This window comes from Cebus imitator, unplaced genomic scaffold (genome assembly GCF_001604975.1).
Source record: "Cebus imitator isolate Cc_AM_T3 unplaced genomic scaffold, Cebus_imitator-1.0 Scaffold633, whole genome shotgun sequence".
Classification (NCBI taxonomy): domain Eukaryota; kingdom Metazoa; phylum Chordata; class Mammalia; order Primates; family Cebidae; genus Cebus; species Cebus imitator.
Window position 1 is genome coordinate 740,200 of NW_016107948.1, and position 21,814 is coordinate 762,013.

The following is a 21,814-nucleotide window of genomic DNA, read 5'->3' on the forward strand; positions in this document are numbered from 1 at the left end:
TCAAGTGGAAAAGCTACTTTTTTTATGTGACATCCTTTCATTCTTTGCATCTTTCCAGCAGTATTTGGTACCTGCAGGGGAGAGAGATAAATCAAATGAGCATTTTCATCAGGTCCTTTCAAAGGCTGAGTCTGGAGGGATTGCTATCCCAGGGGCAAACTGATCTGCTGTGTACTTGAGCTGAAGGTGAGGGTTCGGCTGACTGGAAAGGAAAGCACCATCCTCAAGTAAGAAGAAAATGCCCCTGAATTTCCCTGATCTTCCAGTCAGTCTAGGGTGCAGGATATAGGGAACCCACCTATGCCCAACCAGCAGCGGGAACATCAGCCTTTTTCCTCCTGATCCCCTCTGTCTGGAGCAGAGTGATGGCTTTTCCTCCCAGTGAGGATGTCTCAGCATCAATCATGCGTGCTCAGACATAGAGGGCTGCAGAAGGAGAGGACCCTCTTCAGAGAAACCCATCCCCTTACAACTCCATGTCCCAGTCTTCTAGGGAGGAGCGGGAGGGCCATGGGAAGAACTTTGGATACAAGAAGCAGCAGGAACATCAGACAACATCCACGACCACTTCCACCTTTTAAAACAGAGGGTAAGATTGAACTAAGGCCAATGACTTGCTATTCACAGCCCAGGAAATAGTACCCATGAACTAAGGCCCTTTCAGTCAAGATTGGAGGAAGCTAGAGGAAAGGCTCCAATCTGGAGGTCTCAACAGTCATGATAGGCTGTTGGATCACCTTGGCTGGGACAGGAATAAGGTTTTACAAAGAAATATGATGTCTGTGGTGCTTGTTTGGTTGGTTAAATTTTTTTTAAAAAAGAAAAAAACAAATATTATTATAAGTATTCTTTGAAAGGGGTTCAGGAATGAAAGAAAATTTTTTTTAAAAGACACTCAAAATGGAGTTAGCAAAGAGAGAGTAGGGAGTGTAATCATGGCCCTACTTATTTTCCCTATTGCCTGGAAGTTGATTCCACACCTGGTTACACCTTAAGGCATCTAATCTTCTCAATATCTAGACCAACAAAACTCTGAAGTACAAAGTGAAAAGGATTAGTTTGTGTTTTACTATGCTCTCCCCTCCTACTTATTATTTTTCTTAAGTATATTTTGGGAAAGTTTACTTTTTAATATTTCATGTCAGTGTCAAGAGTGGCATAAAGAAGTATTCATATATAATCTCTTGTGGAATTTCAGTCTTGATTTGTTATTGCATTCTCTTCAGGAGAGTGAGACCAGTAAGTTCTCCTTTGGGGTTTTGCGGAAGGACAGTTAAGTGATCAAAAGTGAAATGTTCACATTGCAGTGCTGAGCCAATTAGTGGGCTGTAAAATCTGTGTAGTTAAATGTAAACTGGAAGTTTTATTTTAAACTGCCAAAGAATATACTAAATTCCATTACATGTAATATGGGAAGTATTATTTCTATACATTAGGCATTAATACAATGACTAGTTCTTACTTTATCTTGTATTCAAAATTGAGCAAGTGAGCTTCAAGCAGAGGCTAAAGGTCTAATCTCTTAATTTTCTTGCTTTTCTGCTTGATTTTTTTCTATGCTACACAAACAGTGCTGTTGAGAGGGGAATATAGGTCCCATCAAAGGCTGATGGATGCTCAGCCTTTGGATTGGCTACACATATGGGGCACTTCCATGTTGGTAACTTGAGGTCAAGGAAGACCAGTGGTCCTTCTTCTCTTTTGCCACATATTAGAATCATGTGGGAGCATTTTAAAACTACAGACACCCAAACCACATTCCAGGTCATGAAAGTGAGAATCTCAAGGTGTGAGTTCAAGGCATTCATCTTAACTGAAATCTCACCAGGTCTTTATTACATGGCAGCAGGATATAAAGATACTAAATGGAACAACCCAATTTCCACGTTTCTTTCCTTTCCCATTTATCTCATGATTGGCTTTGTTCCCAGTGGTTCTAAGGATTTTGGTCTTCTCTCTGACAACTTCAGTGAAATTTCTCTCTTATCAATTGGGCTGGGCCAAAGCAAAGATTGTTCTGTGGACAGATTCTTGTCTGTCATCTTGTGTATTCATAAAACTGGCCGTGGAGTCACTTTTCTCAAAGCTAATTTAGAAAGTGCTATCTCATATAAACCGGCCTCAAGACTCTTCCGAGTTGCATTTTAGATCCTTCGCTGGACTTGTAGAAGTGGAAATGAGAATAAAAAGGAGAGAGGTTAGAATGATGTACCTCATGATGTATGCAGTTTTGAAGTCCTGTCCTCTGCATGTACTTTTGGAGTGATGTCACTTTAGACAATCATAAATGTCCTCCAGTTAATGTCAGCTCAAATGAGTCCATGAGGTGAGAACACTGAGTCCCTGTCAACTCCATCTACATTGTCACAAGGCTACACATCTGGGGCTGAAGACTAACCTGATTCCAGGCTAGTAGGGAACTCACATCTGGTTCTAGTTTAGTTTTCTAAGTGGGGCTGTTTGTGCTCGGTTTTCACGTTTCTCATTCAGCCGAACAAGAGATGATTAAGGGTTGAATAAGATGAGTTGCTCAAAATCCAACTCAAGAGAAAAACCTATGTGTAAATGATGTAGTAAAGCAATGCTCCCTGCAGAAAGAGGCAATGGAGTTGGAGATGCAGTGAGGAAAGGTAAATTTCCCAAGAGAGTGTGTAATTTCAGGCAAAAAACCCTGTGTTCAGCAGCTTAAACTATGCAGTTGGATGAGAACAAGGAGACCTGGCCATCCTGTGGCCATGAGAGGGACTCTCAAGACAGCAGAAGGAGAAGGAATAGAACAGAGTTCAGAGAGCAAAGAGGAGATGGGGACAGAAAGGGCATGGCAGGGTGGGAGCCCATTGGACACAGAGGTAAGACCAGACAGAGGTAATAGCAGAAACTAGAGAGAACAAATGGAAGAGAAAAAACAATGGGAGAATAAGCTGCCACCAGAGACAGAGAGAAATAAGAAGTGAGTGCAGCTAAGAGTCATAGATGTGATTACCTCTGCACCCTAAGCATGAAAGCCAGGGAATCCACTTGCTGAACAGGAGTTTTCTTTTAATACTCTTTGGTTTCAGGACACTTGAGTGGTTAATATGGCCAATGACTTGACGTCCTTGTGTGTTGTCCGCTGAGCCTTCAAGTGCATCATCTTCCAGCTGTGGAGGGTTCTTCATCCCAGCAGAGGGCTCTAAAACCAGCTCTGAAAATAAAACGACAGCCAATGGCATCCACTGGCACCCCTGATCTCACTGTGACTTTCTCTTCCACCCAAAGGACATCAAATCAGGAATGAGGCCTTGGACAAGAAAGTCGAAAGTATGAGCGGAAGTCAATAGAATCACTTTAATATTTTCTTTTTTGTTGATCTTTTTTACATTACTCGGCAATGACAAGTATGTCAGGAGGCAAAAGCACTCTCAGTCCCCCCAAAATATTCAAGAAACACAGGATTAAGAAACACAAATAGCTTTCTGGTAGATAAAGCAAAAGCAAAGAAATCACACTGTATGTAGGCTGGGCTTTGAGGAGGGAAGAGGTTATAAAAATGAAAGTTAAATCAGAGCTGAGTTCAAACAGGTGATGGGGATGGAACGGGCTGGCAGGGTGGCAGCCCTTGAGACACAGAGGTGAGACCAGACAGAGGTTACAGCAGCTGATGAGAGGAAAGAACCGGGGAAGCCTAAACCTGGAGAATTTACAAAATTTGTACCATTATATGATCTATTACATGTACATATACACCCTATGTAGCATACACACCAAATACACATAATCTATATGACAAATTACATCAATGCATATATCTGTATGTATTAATCTAATGAAGAAATATTACATAGGGGTTTGGAAGATATTAAATGTAACGTTATAATGACTGTTCTGGTCTATTGAATTAGAAAAAAAAATAGAAACATGAGAAGAATGAGAAAGAAAATGTGTGGAGAGAAACAAACGACCTGTTAGACAGCAGGAGAAATTACCAGCTGAAGGGGTTCACTCTGTCCTCTTACCTGAAACCTGGTTCAGGCTCTGGTCTCCAGGGAAAGTGAGCAAGAGACAGTGTGTCTGAGCCACTGGGGTGAGTCTTGGCTCGGGGTGTGAGAATCCATAGAGAAGCAAAGGAGATTCTGGTGGGAAGAAATCAGTTTAAATAAGTTATCAAGGCACGTATCAGGAACTGCGCATCTCCCGATACCCGCTGAGCGCCTTCCATGTGTCCTCTCCACGGACCCAGATGGTGCTCATTATCTCACGTGACCCTCCCTCCTCCTGAGGACAGGGGTCCCCTCATTCCTCAGCTGAGGGCATTGCGTGACAGATGAGAACCAGGCAGCCCCAGGGGCTCCGGGAGGAGATACTGAGTGGGACAGAGAGTGAAGATGAACACGACCCAGGGTTTTAAAAAAATCTGAGCAGACGTGGATCCCTGTGAGATGGAAACTGAGGACATGGCCATGGACATGAGTGGAGGTGATGAACTAAATGGAGGTTCATAAAAGACACTGATGTGAACACTTTTCATGTGAAAGTTGCCCTTTGTTTTTAAAAAGAGCAGAACAAAAAGGAGAAGAAACTGACTTGTGGTCCCAGGATTTACACTGTTAACTGAATGTACCTCATAGGTTGTTACTGAAAGTTCCTGATAGTGGAAATTGGCTTCATGAGGGATGGGGAAGGAGAGGAAGAAAACTGGCAGAGGAGTGTGTGTGAGAAAGGAAAGGAAGAGGGGTCTCTAGAAAACAGAGAGGTTCACAATTGCTCTACCTCAGAGAAGCCATAGTCTGTGAAGTCACTTTCTAAATGTAAATTTGGCAGAAGACAAATGGATTAGGTAACAGCTATTTATAGGTTTATTGAGCAATTGTTATTGAATAAGGCCCTTTGGAAATTATAATAATTAATACTCTCAACAATGATGACAGGTAGATATTATTTTTTAGGTAGCTGCAATGAGGAAACAGAGATTTACACTCCAAAAAGACAAAATCTTTGGCCAAAGTGAACAACCAGAGAGAGGCAAACCAGGACCTGAGAGCAGATTTTGTCCTAAGCCCCACGCTCTAGCTCACCTCACTGGGTTGGAGCATCATGGATTTCAACTTGACCCTGAGTGGGCACGGAGAGTTCCCATTCTCTCCTCCACCCACAGCACCGTGACCACCAACACCTGGACTAGACCTTCTTATTCCCCTTTCCTTCCCTACCTTGAAAGGGACATTGGGTCCCAGAATCAGCATTGGCTGTGAAGCTGCAGGTGGTGGAGGAAAGGCCCAGCCTGGCTAAGCCATTCCCGCAGTCGAACCCTTGATCCAGCTGTAGTTGCAGACAATTAGTCATCAGGGTGCTTGGCTCCAGCTGTGTCTGTGAAGCCTGAACCTCTGCCAAGTGGTAGCTCCAGTCTCCACTGCAAGTCCCTTGGGCACAGGCCTCCTGGGTGGGAGCTGAAAGGAGAAGGGGCTTCAGTAGGAACAATCTCAGTTTTCCCTTTGTGAAGCACATCCAGAACACCCATCGCTGCTGTCCCTGCCTCTCAGTAAAGCCGCCCAGTGACCCAGGCCACACAGACACATATCACGTCAATGTAGGTGATGTCACCTTTCCTGTCTGTGTCTGGGGATACTGACATGGGCTGGAGTTCCAGGGCTGGGGTGTCCCTGAAGTGAAAAACCCCTTCTTCAGCCCAGAGAACGTTGGATTGGCTAACAAGGTCATGATACTTAGTCTGCCATTATTAATCTCTTTCCTGTGCCAAGAAGGAAAGTTCTAGAGAGCCCTCAGAGCATAGGAGAGGAGGAGCTGTTCTCCACAACACAGGTGTATAAGAACAGGGCAAGAGTTAGAGCCACGAGGCTTTGAGAAAGAACCATGAGGAAGACCAAACACTAAGTGAAGCAAACTTTTCAGGGATCTGGGATGTTTTGAATTTGCCATTGCCTACAATGGTTTAACCCCCTGCCCACACATCTCTAACCTATTGCCATAGAGCGGGTGTCAGCAGCCATAGGCAATGTAGTAGACAGACTACTCCCTTGGGGGAAATTCAGAAGCCATAAGAGCTGCAGATCAGCACGTGCAGTTCCTTAGGAAGGTAACACAGGGCACAGTCCTCACATTACCCACTCCTTCAGTGGGGTTCAGGAAGACAAATTATTTCTATTTCCACAGGGAGAGGAATGCACATTCTCAGAGTGGACTAAGGAAAGTCTCCCGATGACCTCATGCCAGTCCATGTCTGGCTTAGGATAGGGATGGCGCCCGCAGGGCCAGATCCACATTGCTGCAGGGCTCCTCTCTGCACCAGGTGCCATCCAGCTTTGTGGTCTTTGTCCAGGAGCCATTGTCTCAGCCAGGTTTGGCATCCCTAGTTGCTCAGGGCACATTTTACTGATGATTAACCCTCAGCCACTTAGGACACTCACATTTCAAGATACCTCACATTGAGCAAATGAGGAAAACATCCTGAAACAACAAACCTGGCTGATGAAGTCTGGGCAAACACATCTCTCCCTTTCTGATTCTCTGCACTTGCTATTTAGAATCAAGCTCTGTGAATGTCTTTGATTCTCACTACTTAATTTTCTCACGTCACTTTATCCCTCTTTTCTAGACTACTGAGTCTTATTAAACTTATACTTTGAATATTTGCATTTTCAGAAGAAAAGGGAAAAGATTTTTTCAAACTTCTGATGTACTATGGCATTGTTAATTGGGCAGGTTGGGAAAGCCTGCGATAAAAGATCAAGTAATAATTTAGGTTGTATTCTTTCTAAATCTACCAAGCTTTTCTCTGCAGGGAGAGGATGGGCAGAGCAGATGCACTTTGACACGGCTGCTGGCATCAGGGCTGTGCATTATACACACTATTCCCGCATTATTATCATGAAGCCACACACAGGAAGCCTCGTTGTGTAATTTGAGGGGCACATTCATTCATCTCGGACCGTTTGCATTCATGAATGTGGCCTCTCCTGGCCCAGGTCTCCTGACGCCCTGGCAGGACAGGCCCACATCACAGACATCACACTTCTGAGACATGTCAGAGCAATTCCCTTTCTTATTGTAGGAGCCCCATCCTGGCTGAGGTGTTCATGAGATGCAGCTCCACAGATTTACAGGGACCCAAGCATGGCCAAGCTGAGAGTTGAAACCCTGGGGACAGGGGGTGGGGAGAGACTAGGACCCTTCATCCCCTGAGTGCTTTTCTAAGGGAGAGCCTGTGGGAGCTGTAGGTCCCCCTGGAGGAACCGGAGGAGCCACTGATTCTGCTCACGGACAAAGTGCACAGAGGTAATCCTTCTTGACAAGTCTGTGCCAGGTGCTATAGGAGTTCTTTATCCCAGACCAGCAACTTTTCTGTTTCAACTTGACTTTCTTCCAAAATAATTTCTACAAAAGGAAAAAGGCGAGCACCCATAGTGGCTCAGTACCTGACAGGTACCCCCACAGAGAAATGACAGAAACTGGGCCATGGGGTCAGGCAGACAAGGGGCTTATGTTCCCACCACGGCTAATTGGGACATCCTGGGCAAGTGCAGGAAATTTTCCAGAGCCCCAGTGTCCTCAGCTCTAATAGGGAAATGCCACTGCCCATTTGGGAGCATTTCTTGAGCCCTGAATGTTTCATAGCAGGACAGAGCTTGTTTGGCAAGGGCCAGGGCATACAGCAGATGCAAGGCCAATGTGTATTTTATTTGTTTCATGAATTACTGTGATCCTAGAAAAGTATTAGCTTTTTCAAATTCAGGGAGAAATACAAAATGGGAAAGGGGATGGTCCAAGCAGGAAAGGCACTCACTGACCAAAACAGAAAAGAGGCCAACATTGTTGTTGCTAGTTTCATTCTTTGTGTGTGTGTGAGACACAGAGTCTCAGTTTGTTGCTCAGGCTGGAGTGCAGTGGTGCAATCATAGCTCACTGCAGCCTCAATTTCCCAGGCTCAGGTGATCCTTCCATCTCAGCCTCCCAAGTAGCTGGGACTACAGGTGTTTGTCACCATGCCCTGCTAATTTTTCTAGAGACATACTTTTATGATGTTGCTCACACTGGTCTCAAACTCTTGAGCTCAAGCAATTTACCTGCCTTGGCCTCCCAAAGTGCTGGAATTACAGCCATGAGCCATCGCACCTGGCATTGTTGCTAATTTTATCACAACAGATATGCTAGGGTACATCACAGAGTTCCTTGCTCTTCCTAGAAAATGAGTTGATGAATGAAACTCCCAAAAATCCACATGAAACTCCCAGAATGGAATTAAAGAAACACAATGAGCAAGAAGAAATGAAAATTGAAAGTTTTCTCTACATATCCGTGAAGCTGCTACACCAAGAGGCCCGTGCTCAGAGGAAGGGTTTTCTGGACATCATGGGGACAGGAACCACTCTGCTTTGCTCATCGGTTAGGCCAGTACCTCATGAGGGACACTAGATCTCAATGTTTTTCATGAGAATATAGCACTGAGACCAAATCTTGATTGAAATGAGAAACCCATACGTAGAAGAAAACACTGTAGCTCTACAGAGGATGCAAGCCTTGCCGTGCATAAAGGAATGGATGCCAGACTGCATCAGTGGAGGGAAGAGACATCAGAGGAAGTAGAGCTGCAGTTCCCTAGCTTTTTGGCACCAGGGCCTGGTTTCATGGAAGACAATATTTCAGGGACAATGTAGCGGGGATGGACTGGGATGATTCAAGCACATTACATTTTTTGTGCACTTTATTTCTATAATTATTACACTGCAATATCTAATGAAATAATTATACAACTCACCAAAATGTGGAGTCAGTGGGAGCCCTAAGCTTGTTTACCTGCAACTAGATGTTCCCTTCTGGGGGTGACAGTCACTGGGAGACAGTGACAGATCATCAGGCATTAGATTCTTATGAAGATTGCACAGCCTAGACCCATCACATGCACAATTCACAATAAGGTTCCAGCTCCTGTGAGAATCTAATACCACTGCTGATCTGACAGGAGGTGGAATTCATGCAGTAATGCTCTCCCACCGCTCATGCTCTCCCACCGCTCACCTCCTGCTGTGTGGCTTAGTTTCTAACAGGTCATGGACCCACAAGGGTCCATGGATGGCCCCTGCATTGGGAATCTGTGATGTAGAGAATCCAGTATGAGACACAGGAATCATAAAACAGGCCTCCAGATCATTGTGCAAAACTTCCTGCATGTGTGGATGGCCAGAGAACAGATAAGGGCACTGTTCAAGGCATGTAGTTAGCAACATAATTTCAGAAAGAAGAGATGCCCTATTTTAAAGGAGAAGATTTGTTATGCAAATATGTCCAGATGAGCTACTGTGGACAAGAACTTGCTAAAAGCCCTAACCCCTTTCCAGTTTTTATGCCCACAGCCTGCTCTTGCAAGAAGCAGCCAGGTGACAGAGGAGTCACGTGGGACAGGAGTAGAGGAAGGTTCACCCACTGGATGTATGTGATCGAAACGGGATCCCAGAGCCAGATTAAAAACAGGCTCAGTGTACAGGGCCTGCCTGCATTGACGGCCTGGCTCAGCTACACAAGTTGCAGAAACAAAACATATGGAGACTGCCTGGGAAGACACTGGAGCTTTGTGATCTTCAGGCTGGAGTACTCACAGGCTACATCCAGAGCAGAGTATATGAGCTGATCATCCAACGAGGACAAGGTGCTGCTATAAGGCTGGTGGCAGTCAGACAGGTCATGGTGAACTGAAGGAGTCAAGTAAATTTCATCCAAGGAGTCCTCTGGGACTTCCTGTTCCTTTACCTCTGGCAGCTCCCGGCTCAGCCTGGAGGAAAGAAGACAGAAGATAAACACTGGAGAGAAGCAAAACCACTGCGCCCAGCTGGTTCTACAGGAAGGACCACAGGAGGGGCCAGAGGAAGCCTCGTACAGTCCCCTCAGAAAGACATAACCATCCTTCCCTGTCTCTAGCAGGAGACAGAGCGGCAGGTGCTCAGTGCACTGGGCAGACAATGAGCTGGGGAGGAAGGAGATGGAGGATCCCTGTGGGAAACTGCCAGGACACAGTGCATTCAGCACTTCTGCATACAGTTTGTTGACATTAGCATCAGAGGCCAAATGAATACAGGTTCTTGAATCTTCACAGAAAGAGTTCCTGTTTCCTCAACATCACTTGTTCTCAAAACAGTGAGCAGGATGTGAGTTATTTTCACTCACTCTCCTGCTATTAAATACTTGTAAACATGGTGATAATGCCAAAGAGGCAGACATCAGGTGAGGTCAGGAAATCCCTGAGTTTGGTCAGTTCACCTGGCTCAACTGATTGTCCATTCCTATGCTTGAGAGGGAATTTTTGGATGAATGGATGACACAGTTCTCTATTCATCACTTCCTATCCTGTTTTCCCTGGATCCCTAGTCTCCAGGTGTCACTATTGAGCTAACAGCCCACAAATCCATAGTTACCTGGGGGGCACTTGCGCTTTTCCTTCCTCTTCCTCATGATCATTTTGGTTTCCTGTAAAGAAATTTAGGAGAGCAAGTCACAGTAAGCAAATCACACTTCAACAAGACCAAATCAGTGTCCAGTCATAGCACAAGGACATAAATATCCTCAGTGTAAGAATGTGATATTCTGACAGGAAGGTTCTAACGTGCTCTAGATGAAGCCTTGTCAGAAGTAGATGAGCCTGCTTTCCAGACCCATGGGACAGAATCTCCCTCATCTAATATCATAATCCCATATTTTCTGACCTAAGTCTGTGCAAACAATTTAGCAATTTTTTTTCCCATGATCTTCAAAAATGGTTCTAACTACTCTCCAGAAGTATTGCTGGAACACTGATTTATCTCATCGTATATCCTGGTCGATGAATTGTAAGATAAATTTTATTTATATACCTCCTGGTATCAAGGTGACTGCATAGCTAGGACAATCTGACTCAAAGGAGACCAAGACTGAAGCCGAGAAGAGTGATATCAGGGAAACAACATCGCCAAATACACAGGCGAGGCTGTCAGTGGCCGTGGACAAGCATAGAAACTCCGTGGACATTGTGCAGGGGCACAAATTACATCATTACAGGGGACAAGAGACATAGGAACTGAGCTAGGAGGCCTGACAGATATCTCCCGTACAGCTCCTGTACACAGGTGGCTATGAATTAGTCACACCTGCTTGTGGTCCAGTAACCCGATATTGGGGCCAGGGAGAAGTGGAAAGCCATCGGAGCCACTGATATCTGTATTTAACATTCCATCCTAGTCCTCCCTCCCTCCCATCCTTTCTTTTTTTCTTTTTCCTTTTTTTTTTTTTTTTTGAGACAGGGTTTCTCTCTGTCACCCAGGGTGAGGGTGGAGTGCAGTGGTGCGGTCATGACTCACTGCAGTTTCAACTTCCTGTGCTCAGATGATTCTCCTACTTCAGTTTTATGAATAGTTGGGACTACAGGTGTGCACCACCAGGCCTGGGTAATTTTTTATATTCTTTGTAAAGATGGATTTCACCACATTTCCCAAGCTGGTCTTGAACTCCCAAACTCAAGTAATCCACCCACCTGGACCTCCCAAAGTGCTGAAATTACAGATGTGAGGCACTGCACCCAGCTTCATCCTAGTTTCTGATTCAAACCAATGTGTATGTATACAGCCCATCCTCAGAATTGATCTTCCTCGGCCTAGACAGAGGTATGAGGGATAAAGAATATACAGGCTACCTGGGAGAATGTTTAGAGCTTCCTCCCCTTCATCCTGAGTGCATTCACTGTCTACAACCAGAGCAGAGTCGACTTTGTCTCCCTCAAATGTGACTTTGGCACTCCTGTGAGGCTGGTTGGAGTCAGAAGCGCCGTAGCTATTTGAGCAAGTGGCAGCACATTCCTCCAGTGAATCCTGAGGGACTTCCTTTTCCTCAGCCTTCTGCACCTCCCTGATGAGCCAGGTAGGATAGAGATGACAAAGATTAAACCAAGAGGGATTGGGCCCCAGGAATTCCCAGCTGGTTTTGATGGGAGGCATAAGGTAGTGGTCCCAGAAAGCAAAGGGGAGTTTCCGTTTAAGAGGGAACAGGCAATCCTCCTCTATCTGCAACAGAGCATGGCTGCCATGGGAACCAGAGAGGAAGAGAGTGGCTGGTGTTCATTGCACTGGACAGACAGGAGCTGAAGAAGACAGAGATTCAGCTGCTTCTGTATGGTACAGTCTTGAGAGCACACACACAGAACCAAAAACAGCTGCCATGTCATGTGTGTTAAGCTGGATTGCGTTTAACATACTGTGGCCAAGGGAATACAGGTGTCTGAGCCATGGTAGACTCCAGAGATGGTGTGCCTTCTAGATTTTTAAAAAAATTTCAACAATGTGATGTGAAATGTAAATATTTTCTAGGTATTTTTCTTAGTGTTTAACTTTGCTAGGTGTTCCTAATTTCTCTGCTGGTTGCCTCCTTGCTATTTATCTTCCCTAACAAGAGTCTAAAGACAACCGTGTAGAAAGTGGCTTTGAATCTCCTCCTGGCTTTCAATACAGGGGAGGACAGGTCTCCTGTGTGTGTGCAGGAAGTCCCTAAGGCTAGTGAGTTCAACGAGGGTCATGCTTACAGGTACCATGAAGACAATGGACAAGCATGTTAACAGTGCTATTTCCTTATTGGTTAATTCATGAAATCAGTGCACTCTGCAGCTATCTGTATCCTGCATCTGGAATCTGTGACTACCTTTACCTACCTGTGTTCCTTCTGAGACCTTTTTCATATTTTACCACCCATTACCCACTCCTGACTATTTAGTGTTACCTGGGAGCAGGTGATTCCTGTATGTTCTCAGTCTCCTCATCTGTAACATCTTCATCCTCATCTTCATCATTTTCTGGAAATACAGAAGTGTCTATTCAGGAATTTCCCACGTCACCCACTGGAAGCACAGTTAGCCCTATGTGCACTGAGACATGAGCATCCATGTATGGGTCTGCGTTGTACTGAAAACTCTACTGTTTATCTCTAAAAAATGCCCTGGCATGTTCTCCTGATCCATGAGGGAAGGTGTTTCTGAACTGGAGGGCCACCATCAATTTGTGGCCAAATATTGAAAAGACTCCTTGCTCCCCATATTGCTAGAGGCTTGTCCAGCCTCTCTCTAAGCTTCAGCAGCTATCTCCCCAGTCCTGCCACGGTTCTGATACCCAGGCACAGGCTCTGTGTCCTGTCACAGCTTGCATTACAACCTGTATCTTTCTCTTAGGACAGGACAAACAAACTTGTCCCACAATACTCCATACATCGGGACTTCATGGGCGCTCCAAGAGACTTCCACTGTGCTATCCAGGGACACTCTCTCCATGGGGAGTTCCAGTCTAGATCACTTCCTACTATCAAATGTCCCCACATTAAGTACCTTCTCCAACACCACACAGCGAGGGGCTTTATCTCATTGTGAAATATAGTCGTAAGCGTTCCCACATTTGAATGCAAGAGATAGTTTGCCTGCCTTTACAGATTTAGAGACAGGAACTCAGGAAGGATGAATTAATCAGTTCCTCACAGCTGCTAAAGACATTGCTGAAGATAGAGCCTGGGAACCTTCATTCTTAGTCCAGGGCTCTTTTTACTCTAACAAGCTGCCTCCTGTCACAGCCTCCTTCCTGTCCTTTAAAACTGGACAGATGCTGCCTTTTGCCTCAAAGACCACATTCCAGTAAGAAATGAGGGGACATTTGCAATACTGTGACCTCCAACCCCATGAGTTTCCCATCTCTGTTTTTACCCAGGAAGTCCTGGTCATGTCGTGGCTACAAATTTTCAGTGGAAAGAAACATTACCCATAAAATTGTCATTGTGGAGGTGTGGAGGTCTGGGGACTTTGATAAACCCGGGTGTGTGTGTTATCAGGGCCTGTGTCCACCTTACCTGGGCTGAGCTTGTTGACAAGATGCTCTGCCAGCCTGTGCCCCTCAGCCAGCTGCTCTCGGAGGTCCTGACCCTGGGACTTGTTAGGGTCATCAGGAGTGAGAAGGGCCTTGAAATGTTGATTCAGTGAGTGGGGGGCATCTCTCCCTTCCTGTAACTTCTCCCGTAACTGGGTCAGCTCTTTTGCCTGAGAGTGAAGCAGGGCTTTATATTGCCTATGGTGAGATAGCAGAGAACGTTTAATAACGGAAAGGGGTGAGTGATCAGTTCTAATACTGCAACGGAGGTTTATGTGAGAATGTCCTCAAGGAGCCCTCCAAGCAGAAGGTCACAACATGTTTGGGGATATACACACGTTTTTTTAGGCAGGGCATGGTGGCTCACGTCTGTAATCCTAGCACTTTGGGAGGCTGAGGCGGGCAGATTAACTGATGTCAGGACTTCAAACCCAGCCTGACCAACACGGTGAAACCCTGCCTCTACTAAAAATACAAAAATTACCCAGGCATGGTGGAGCATGCCTGTAGTCCCAGCTACTTGGGAGGCTGAGACAGGAGAATTTCTTGAACCCTGGAGGCAGATGTTGCAGTTAGCTGAGATTGTGTAACTGCACTCCAGCCTGGGTGACAGAAATGAGACTCCATCTCAGAAAAAAAGAAAAAAAATTATATCTCTCTATTTATAATATACAGATATCAAATATATATTTAACTAGAGGCTTTCTCTGTATCAGAGAGAGCTCCTATAAGATCCTTTAAGATGTTCCATTCATTTTTTTTCTTCTGTAAACCAAAGTCAGTGCCTTCCTAAATCAATTTTAAAGGGATGTCCTTTCAGTTCCTCACTTTGGGCATGGACATTTCAATGTGAAAATTCACATAGTGAATCTTGCAGTGACTGGAAACAAGCCATGCACAGAAACGTGGCCAGGTGCAGATGGGGTGAATTGGAAAGATGAAAGAAGAAGCGAATGACAGGTCAAGAAGGCAATATTGATTGAATGAATGAGTTGCTGCAGTCAGTCAGGAGGTGACTCTGACTAAGAGAAAATGGGGTGGTGATCACACACCATTTTGAGGGTAGTAAATGCTGCTGGGTGGTTCGTTTTCTTTTAATGAACTTTGGTTATGCAAATTTCAATTCAACAACTAGTTGTTTTAAAAAGAGAAATCAAAGATCAAGAAACAACTGTAACCCATAACTTGCTAAGATTACTGTTCTGCTTTATGAATATTTGTGTGAAATGTGCCTGGCAGGTAAATGCCTGCCCTTGTCCTGGCCCAGCTTAGCTCCTGCTTCTCCCAGCTGAACTGCTGCACTTCAGAGATCACACCCCTGCCCACCTGCCTGTCCCCACGGCGTCTGCTCACCTGAGCTCCTCAGCTTGCCTGAGCTTCTCTGCCAGCTTCTCCTCTATGAACTGCACTTCATTCCTCAGCACAGAGTCTATGATGTCTTTGTCCTCTTCACGCTCTGAGAAAAGACAGTCACACCTGCCTCAGTGGAAGGCTGGACATGCTGGTGTGGTCACTGCCTACAGGGCAGGTGGCAGTGTCTGTCCCAAGGACAAAAGCATCCCCAGTACCAGACTGTAGTGAGGGATTTCCTCATTTTTAATTGTCAACCTCCCAACTTTCTGGCATCTGATACTCTCCATCTTAGAGATGGGGAAAAAGAAGCTCAATGGCACATCAAGTCACTTGACAGGATGATTCACCTGGAATGAGGCAGAGTCAGAATTCACAGCCCCTGAGATCTGACTCTGAATCGTGGGACACTTTCCCAAGCCTTGCAGCCTCTCCTGTCAAACACTCTACTAGGGCATGAAGTAGTGATACCCTGTACAGTAGGAAAGGCCATTAGGACTATGGGACTCATGGATTCCCTGGTACTGGGAATTTCAAGCACAAATATGTCAAAGATTTTAAAAAATCATATCTGAATATAATTATATAAAATATGAGGCATAAGACCCTGAGATCATCATAGAAATATGACCAAATACTAATAAAATTTGGATTAAGTTAGAAACAGTAGACTGAAGAACTAATAGTGTTTACTCTGTGCCAAGAATTGTTCTAGGAGAATTAGAAGAAACAGGTCATGTAATTCTTGCAGCAATTTACAGAGGTAGGTATTATTATAGTATGCAATGAACAGATGAGGAAATTGAGGCACAGAGAAGACAGGCAACTTGGATGGAGCTCAGGAGACCGGCCCAGGCTCCCTGCTCTGCACACGGCACTGCTACCTCCACAATGTCTTACGTGCCATCTTTCTTCCTCTTTAGGATAAGAGCCTGTACCCCAGGATGCAGGACTTCCCTCTCACCAAGGTACTCCTTGCTTTTCATGCTGTCACTTATGAATGACACCATTACTATTAGGAGCAGCCTCCTCTTTAAGCTCCTTAGAGCAGGTACTCTGTACTGTCTCCATGTTTCCCCCGGGGTTCCCTGAAGAGAGATTTGCCTATAGGGCCTCAAAGAAGCTTAAACTGAATGCCGTAGTTCCAGGCACTTGGACCAACGGACTAGATGTTATTTGTCTGCAGGATCTTCTAGGGTACAGAGAGCATTCTTGTAAACATGACTGAGCATCTTGCTGAGAAAAGCAAGTGGGTCTGGGCCTGAGTCAGAGGTCAGTAGGCAGGATTTTAACTCTAGTCCCACCGCACATCGGACTGCTAACGTGGAACAGTTGCTAAGTACGTTGTGCCTCTGTTTTCCATCCTTAACACAATCAAGTTAAAATACCCATTTCTGTTTTCCTGGAACTAAGGAAAGGATGAAATTAATTCTGATGAAGAGACCGTTCAGTATCTCAGAGAGAAGACAGGTGCTGATTCATCACTTTCGTGATGGTGAATCTATAGAACTTACTGTATTTCTTCAGTTGTTTAGCCAGAGAGTAGGCAGTAGCTTGACTCATAAGAAATTTCTCCTTGAGGTCTTCGAACTGCTGTTGGCTCTCTGCCAGCTGGGAGCGCAATTCCTGGTTGATTTTCATCTCTGCCCTGTCATGGGGCAAATGTATGGCAGTTACCACCACCATGCCGACATTTGCGGCAGAAGAGTTCAAACAGGGACTGGGGAGAAGAAACCCAAGCACATGATAGGTCAAAAACTAATGAAATCAACTAGGTTTATTCGGGACTGAGGGAAGACAACAGCTGGAATTGTTGACTTACGTTTGAGAAGAACTTGATCCACAAAACACAGTCGTTCAGAGTCCTTAACCGAAAAAAAAAGCGTTTAGGATGCCTGAGCTCAGAGCCGAAGGCACTGCCTGTAGCTCTGCCTCTGACAAGAGTGAGGTGGGTAGCAGCCAGCGTGCCAGGTAACCGTCTGCAGTTGCAATAACAGAATTAGAAGGTGGGGGTGTCATGGAATCTTAGGAGCCCTGCATTCCAATTGCCCAGCTGTGTTGAAACCCAAAGTCCCCTGGTCTCACCCGACAGTCACTGATGGGGACCATTTCTTCACCAGTCACTCTCAGTAACTGTGCACCCTTGTGACAATGCTATAGACTCACTTCTTTCTCAACACATCTAAGCATATTCCTCGCAGTTCATCTCATGTGTGTATAAAATCATCGAGGTAGAGATAGTTTCCCAAATGGTTACGTTTTCTTAGTGGTAGTCAGGAAGTTACCCCACGTTCTCTAAGTTAAAATAGATCTTAATTAACACTTTTCCACAAATGAAAGATATCAAACTTTTAAACTGCCATGGTATCTTCTGGGTTCTGCAATTTTTTTTCTGAAAAAAGTTCATCAATAATTTATTTTTTAAAATATTTTTCCCCTGGCTCAGTATTTTCCTGGCTGCATCCCATTATTATGTTGATTTCTTTTTTCTGACTAAGGCAGCATCTTGGCTTTTCATTACACTTAAGACCAGTTCACAACCCTATGTGCAAAGCTCTACCTCTATCTGCAGGTTGATTTGTTTCCTTAATGTCACTGAACACTTGTTTTATACTTGTCACTTACCAATATTATTCTGGTCCCACAAGAGCTCTTTTCAAGGTATCAAATGATCAAAATCATTTGTGTATAGCCCCTGAAAACATGTTTGAACATATATTTTGGGAAGTCTTGTAAACCTGATGCTATTTTGTTGTTTTCATTTAGTTTTCCCATGTATTGAAAGGAAAAGGAACAGGGCCATGAACATTTCTTATGGAATATTGTTGGACATATCCATATATACATACGATCTAACACCATTGATGTGTTGTTGCCTTCCACTACCAACCTGGAAAGATCATGGTCACGGTCGGGGTGGTTGATGATCATCAGTGTTCCTGTGCAGTAGAAGCTGAGTTTGGGATGAGAGGCATGAGTAGCGAACCACCTCCTCACTTCCTCAGCTTTTTTCCTCACCTAGATTTTGTGAGGCTACGACTTGGGAGATTGTCCCGTAGCCCAGGTCTCCTAAGTTTGGCTGCTGGACTTGCGTGAGTTGAAGGTGTGATGAGTGTTACATAGGCTACCCAGCATTCAGGTAGAAGTGAAGGAAGGAGGACTGGGTCAATCCCATTTGAAAACCTGCCTCTCAGCAGCCTGCACCATCCTCCAGCTACACTGTGTAATGACAGTGCTTTGAGATGTATCACAGGCTGTAAATACATCTATTTTCTGGTGTCTGGGAGACCTGATGTTCTGTGTCAGAATCAAAATCTTTCAAGTTTCTTCATTTTACAAATGATGAAACTGCAGGTTCACAAAGTTACATGGTTTACTTGAGGTCACCCAGCGGTGAGTTTTGAGCACTGCCAATAAAAGCAATCAATAATTATTCAGAAATTGTTCACAAAATCCATATAATTCAGTAGATTCACATAATTATTCCATAATTATTAATTTCCAATTTGTACTAGGCATTTTGTTTAAAAGTGTACACATAGTTGGATATCATATTTTCATCATAATCCTTAAGGCCGTGTTATCATCTGTAAGAAACAGGTAAAAAAACCTGAAGAAGAGGGATAGCAAATCATGTATTTGACCATAGTTCCATGTTTTTGTTTCTGTGGTTTCGTTAGAATGACCAGAATGAGTCAGGAGACGAATATTCATTCTTGTATCATTTTCCAGGACCTAGGTGTGTCCTCCTAGAGTATTGGGACCAAAATTCACAAGTGTCTGCACCTTGCATTAACAGTGCAGGAAATAGTCTCTATCACCTGGAATTTCACTGGAACTTTGGAATATACAAAAGAAGTATGAGACTTGGGCCTGCTCTTGACTCTATTTAATTCACTCTTCTAATGAATAGCAATAATTCTCATTAAGACTTTGGCCTTTTTATAACCATGATATATATTTTATGGAGAAGATTTTACTCTTGGCTGTATTTAGAATAAATTTCAGCTATAGTTTAAGTTTTATGTCTTGGACTTAATATTTTTTCTAATTTGTTTTGAGATTAAATTCTTATGTAAATAGGAAAATACTTGTTATTACTTATAAGAGCAAATTAGTTACTGGTTTCAGTTTCTGAAGTGGAAGCACAAACGTTTGTTTTTAATCTTTGATTATCCCCATCAGCGCTGCTCATTGTCTCTCAGTGTTGCTCATTGTCTCTCTGTGACCTGGCCGTGCTCCTCCACTTACCCACGTCCTGCTAAACCATCTCCACATACTGTTCAATTCCCAGTGATTCACGCTCCTCCCAAAGCTCCCTGAAATGGGTCCAGGTCTCAGGATGTCAGACACATTCCAGATACAAAAGCAACTCACACCGCAGAGCGGAGAGCTGGGTTCCCACTTTTCTGAGGTTGGCTGTGATGTCCTAGGACAGGAAGGAATGCTTTCCCTTTTTAGGGGGTCTTTTCTTCATGTCTCAGCACCTCTGATCTAGTGAACACAAATGTCCTGAACATGAAAGAACTTGCTAAATGCCTGGTTTCTTGTTACGTGGCTGGAGTAGATTTATAAGACTTTTTTACTTACTCATGTCTGCTGAAGTTTGAATCTTAGTTTGAAGTATGATTTTTTTTTTCTTGTAAGGTGAGCAGTTTGCAGAAGATTGGCCCTGTTGCTGTGCCAAAAGAGATAAACTGAATTTCAACTCAAAGCAAGCTTGAATTTGAAACTAGGGCTTCCACTCTTTCAATACTGGACTGTCATTGCCTGAGGCATGTGTCCCGAGGGACTCCTGTCTCTGCTGTACTGAGGCTAAGGTTAAGAAGAGCCCAGCATGCAGGGTTTCCTTCACTTCTAGCTTCCCCCAGCAGTTTCTCTTGAGTTTTAGAGACTGTATTGAAAATATTCTTGCTCTGCTTTTGTGTTTTGGCTTTGCAATGATGTGATGCAGCTCAGTGGTTCCTAACCCCAAGTTGATCAGAGTAAGAAACACCTGGGAAGGTTAGTGATAATACAAGTTTATTGTCCTCCTTGCAGGGATTCTGATTCAGTGGGCTCAGGTGGGGCTTGGAAGTTGTTTATTAACATGACTTAGATGTACAGTCAGTTTGGGGACCCTCTGATACCGTGAACCTTACAGTTTATGGGATGATTCTTTCTGTTTTGCTGGTGATGTAACCAAGGCACAGAGGGTCTGTAACTTGCCCAATTTCCCTTTGCTGTAAGTAGTGGAGCCAGATCTCAGGTAGAGTTCCTCTCGCACAAACCCCTTCTCACATTTTCCAATTCAGTTGTGTGGGTTCTTTCCAAGTAGCTGTTTCTCTCCCCTGCACCCCATTTCTGCCAAAAAAAAACCTTTTTGAATTTAATTTGTTTTATCTAATACATTTCCTCACAACATGCTATCAACATCCTATTCTGGCCATTTACTATTACTCTAAGATGACTCTTTTTGAGACAGGGTCTCATTCTGTCGTGCAGGCTGAAATGCAGTGGTGATTAGGGCTCACTGCAACATCAAACTACTTGGCTCAAGCGATCCTCCTCTCTGAACATCCAAAGTAGCTGGAACTCTAGGCACACATCACCATTCCCGACTAATTTTTTAAGTTTTTGTAAAGATAAGGTCTTGCTGTGTTGCTCAGGCTAGTCTCAAACTTCTGGCCTCAAGCAATCCTCCCACCTAGGCCTCCAATAGGGCTGGGATTACAGGAGCAAGACACTGAATATGGCCCTAAAATGCTATTTTTAAAAAATGAAAATAAAAATACAGGGCCTGGAGATGTAAAAAGATACCTCACTTTATTACTGTTATAATTATTACTTCTGAAGTATAATCTTCTAAAGTACAATTCATATATCACAAAATTCACCATTTTTAAGCATACTATTCAGCATATTCCAAAGATTTTGTAACCATTACCAGTACCTAATTCCAGAATACTTTTGTAATGCCAAAAAGCATGCCTATCCTTATTGGCAGTCACTCTCCAATTCCACCATTTTGGCAGTCCCTGACAACCACTAATCTACCTTCTCTCTCTCTAGATATACTTGTTCTGGTCATTTCCTGTATGTGGAATAATGCAACGCGGCCTTTACATCTGCAGCTCTTATGTAGCACAATGTTCTCAAGGTTCATCCTTGTTGTAGCATGCATTAGTACTTCAATCCTTTTAATGGCCAAATGATATTCCACTTTATAGTTATACCACATTTTGTTTATCTGTTCATCAACTGATGGCAGTTTGGGATGTTTCCACTCTTTCACTATTATAAATAATGCTGCTATGAACATCTTTGCACATATTTTTGAGGGGAAATCTGTTTTCAGTTTTCTTGGTGATATACCTAGGAGTGCAATTGCTGCCTCATATGTGACTTTATGTTTCAGTTTTTGAGGAATCGACAGACCGTTTTCCTATCTCAGTGGCTACACCATTTTATATTCCCACTAGCAATATATGAGAATTCCATTTTCTCCATAACCTTCCAAACATATGTTGTCTTTTTTGTAAAGTCATACTAGTGGGTCTGATGTGGTATCTAATTTTAAGCTTATATTTTCGTAATGATGAAAAACATTGAACATCTTTGATCTGCTT

General features: G+C 43.9%; 1 protein-coding gene across 1 annotated transcript; it reads right to left on the bottom strand.

Moving 5' to 3' along the window:
- Positions 1-16,892, bottom strand: LOC108295326 (neuroblastoma breakpoint family member 4-like). The gene is made up of 12 exons (XM_037734548.1): positions 16,721-16,892; positions 15,210-15,312; positions 13,840-14,054; positions 12,730-12,802; positions 11,654-11,865; positions 10,404-10,455; positions 10,174-10,271; positions 9,869-10,076; positions 9,591-9,763; positions 5,190-5,426; positions 2,984-3,184; positions 1-71 (listed from the first exon to the last, which is right to left on the bottom strand). The coding sequence occupies exons 1-12, from the start codon at positions 16,890-16,892 to the stop codon at positions 1-3; spliced, it is 1,815 nt and encodes a 604-aa protein (XP_037590476.1).
- Between the last annotated feature and the right edge of the window lie 4,922 nt (positions 16,893-21,814).

Excerpts from the sequence above, each read along its gene's own strand:
- LOC108295326 (XM_037734548.1), bottom strand. The coding sequence starts at position 16,892 with ATGGTGGTGGTAACTGCCATACATTTGCCCCATGACAGGGCAGAGATG. Across the intron at positions 3,185-5,189 it reads GACCCAATGTCCCTTTCAAG|AGCTGGTTTTAGAGCCCTCT; the intron begins GTAGGGAAGGAA and ends TTTTATTTTCAG. Across the intron at positions 72-2,983 it reads TTCATGCTTAGGGTGCAGAG|GTACCAAATACTGCTGGAAA; the intron begins GTAATCACATCT and ends TCTCCCCTGCAG.